Below are 3,647 nucleotides of genomic sequence, written 5' to 3' on the forward strand. Positions count from 1 at the left end.
GGAATATAAATAGTAGTGAAAGAGAATAGAAGGGAAGGGAGAAGAAATGAGTGAAAATATCAGTGAGGGTGACAAAAAATGAGAGACACCTATCTCTGGGAAACACACAAGGGGTAGTGTAAAGGGAGGTGGGCGGGGGGTGGGGTGACTGGGTGATGGGCACTGAGGGGGCACTTGGCAGGATGAGCACTGGGTGTTATGCTAAATGTTGGCAAATTGAAGTCCAACAAAAAAATTTAAAAAAAATACCTCAAAGCCGTAGCAATATTCAACTTGTGACTTTAAAAACCCTTGGGATGTTGTCATATAATTTCCTTGAGAAATTTTGCAGAGAACAGTGCAGACATCTGGGAGTCAGCATCACCACAGACCATGGGAAGATCAATATAAAGGTTGCATCAGTGATTCTTGTTCTCAACAGTGACCAATTAGCTGCACCCCTAGGACACCTGCTATACTTTTACTTTCTGTTCCTATCTCTTCAGCATCTCATAAGGTTTGGGGGCCTACCCTCTCTGCTCACTGGCTGGGTGAACCAGTCTGGTGGTATAAATATCACAGAGCCACAGAATTGCATGTCAGCACCTTCTCCCCGTGGATGCAGTAAAACAAGGATGTTTCTCCACATAGAAAGGTGAGAATATGATGGAGGAGCATGGTGCAGGAGAAGGTGTCTTGGAGCAGGTGTGCCCATAATGTGAAACACTGCAGCAGAAGGATCCTTATCTCAGGAGCCCCCAGGGCTAAACGCAGAAGGAGCTGCCTGCTGTGTTAACTGGTATAGGAGGTGAGAGCCATGTTGCTGCATGGTAGGTGGACTTATACCCACTGTGGGAGGCAAAATCAGATCTTCCATCAGAACCCTTAAGTAGGCTAGGAGTCCAGCACTAGCCCAGAATTCAGAGCAGTGAAATGTGGTTGTTTTGGTACATCTGCTCCCTGTGGTTTCAGTGGTCTCAGGCTGCCATGTAGCCTTGTCGTGCTATGAAATTTCAGGACTATGGAAATAGGGCTTTGTCAGCCAGAACACTGGCAGCATGGCATGCAGATTCACCACCCTCTGGGATAACAGCCTATGACAAGTAAGTTTCTTTCTTCTCTTCTATCCCCTCAGCCCAGAGCAAGCTCTTGGTTTCTTAGAAAACAATAGCTGCAAAGAACGGAAGCCCTGCCTCCCATATGGTGACTCTTCTGTGTGTGTCTGGCCTCAGAGACCCTAGTGACTTGATGGACTTACTGTCATCAACAGGAACTGAAAGAGAAGCTCCTTCGGGCTGTGCCATTCAGGAGTAAGCAATTCAGTTCCAGGAGCAGCCCTTCACAGCACCTGGCCCACAGTGGATTACTGACAGTGACATTCCACACTGTCAACCTTTGGGCAACTATTGAGATGCTAGAGACAAACACCATCCTGAGAGAAGTTACTCATTGAGAGGACTGAAGAGAGATGTTTGCTGAGCTTTGATATAACAGTGAGTGTATGAGTGTCAGATGCCCAGCAAATCCTCCTAACTGGGTAAATTCCTATGACCTACTATCACTCCCACTTCTGTCACAGGCCAGCATGAACCATGGGAAGGTGGGTGGTAAATCCTAGATGTCAATTCACCTCATGTTTATGAGCAGCCCCCAGTGTCTCTGGTCTCCAGCCTTTTCCATAAAATTCTTGTACTAGAGAATCCTCTCTAAGCCCCATGTCATTCCACAGGTCTGTAACACAGCAGTGATATTATCTAAGGATATAAACAATTAAGAAAAAAATAAAAGTAATCTTTCACTTAAGGTTGAGAGATCATCAACAATATATTTGTTAAAAAAAACAATATATTTGTTTCTGTTTTAAAATATTTTGTGACTGCCTTTGGAAACAGCAGTTATTCAAATTCAGGCATTCTAGCTAAAGTCCGGCTATGTGACCTAAGCTCCCTAGAATTCTCAAAGCCTCAGTTTCTTTCTGATTCTGTGGAAGAAAGAAGGGGCTCAGGGTTTTTATGATGAGTAATAGAAATACTGAGTTTCAGTGACAAGCATAGAAAAAGGATAAGTCCTCAACAGATGATGAATGACCGTAGAATGTGTTACATAATTAAAAAGGATAGCCAAGGGGCACTAGGTGGTTCAGTCAGTTAAGCATCTGCCCTCGGCTCAGGTCATGATCCCAGGGTCCTGGGATCAAGTCCCACATCGGGCTGTCTCTTTGACAAAGAGCCTGCTTCTCCCTCTCTCCTCTGCTCATGCGCGCTCTCTCTCTCGCTCGCTCTCTGGCAAATAAATAAATAAAATATTTTTCAAAAATTAAAAAATAAAATCTATAAAATAAAAGGGATAGTCAAAAGGAATATTACTAACATTATTGCTATGTTTACTTACAAATTAATGTTATCAAAAATAATAAAATGTATAATGATGTACGTATGATGCTGTGGAAAGAGATGCCCATGGAAATGGAGAATGGGACAGCTGTCCAGGAATTCACCTTGGAAGGGTTCCCTGACATCCAGCACCTGGGAAAGTTTCTCTTCCTGGTGCACCTGCTGACATACCTGGCATCCATTGCAGGCAATGCTGTCATAGTCACCATCATCTGTGCTAATTCCCGGCTCCACATGCCTATGTACTTTTTCCTCAGCATTTTCTCCTTTGTGGAGTGTTGTTTCATAAATACTGTTATTCCTAAGTTGTTAGTCATCTTTCTTTTAGGCAAGCAAAACGTTTCCTTTCCTGCCTGTTTCATACAAACCTTTTTCTTTTTCTTTCTGGGAGCAGCAGGTTTCTTTCTCATAGCAGTGATGTCTCTGGATCGGTATGTGGCCATTTGCAAGCCCCTGCATTACTTGACCATCATGAACCTGAAGACTTGCTCCTTCCTGGTCACTACCTGCTTCACTTTGGCCTTCACTCTCATCACTGGTTTGGTAGTGAAAGTTTCCCAGTTATCCTTCTGTGGCCCCTATGTCATCCCTCACTTTTTCTGTGACATTGGCCCCCTGATTCATCTTTCCTGTTCTGACACTAAACCTACTGAAATGTTGGCTTTTGTCCTCGCTTTGTTTATCCTTTTGACATCCCTTATCATAACCATCATTGCCTACAGCAACATAATAGTCACAATTGTACAACTCCCATCAGCTAGGGAACGACAGAAAGCTTTCTCCACCTGCTCCTCTCACCTTATAGTCCTCTCTCTGATGTATGGCAGCTGTGTCTTTATATATGTAAAACTAAAGCAAACGAACAGGATGGACTCCAACAGGGAGGCTGCCCTTGTGAACACGGTGGTGACCCCGCTGCTCAACCCTGTCATTTACACTCTGCGGAACAAGCAGGTCCACCAGGCTCTGAGAGAGACAATGTGCAGAATGAAAATGTCAAGATGAAAAAAATCACATGGCCTGGAATGAAAGACCTTAGAGAACCCTGTGTCTTCATTCTGGCTAATGTAGCAGTCCACAGAGTTGTTCTGCAGGGTATCTGGAAGACCTCACTTAACCCTGCACATCCCTAGGAAAATGGAAATCTGTTTTTGCAAGGCCACATTTTCCTTTCATGTGCATAAGTATCTTTTCCTTAAATATTCCATATATTCATGACAATTTTAATTGCAAATCCTTTACTAAATTTTTATTCTTCCCTCTGATATAAAGATG

At 43.5% G+C, this 3,647-nt stretch overlaps 1 protein-coding gene across 1 annotated transcript; it reads left to right on the plus strand.

Annotated features, from left to right (window-relative positions):
* Positions 1–2,396: 2,396 nt before the first annotated feature.
* LOC144300871 (olfactory receptor 6C65-like) lies at positions 2,397–3,377 on the plus strand. The gene has a single exon (XM_077877050.1). The coding sequence runs from the start codon at positions 2,397–2,399 to the stop codon at positions 3,375–3,377; it is 981 nt and encodes a 326-aa protein (XP_077733176.1).
* Positions 3,378–3,647: the final 270 nt, after the last annotated feature.

This window comes from Canis aureus, chromosome 29 (assembly GCF_053574225.1).
Source record: "Canis aureus isolate CA01 chromosome 29, VMU_Caureus_v.1.0, whole genome shotgun sequence".
Lineage (NCBI taxonomy): Eukaryota > Metazoa > Chordata > Mammalia > Carnivora > Canidae > Canis > Canis aureus.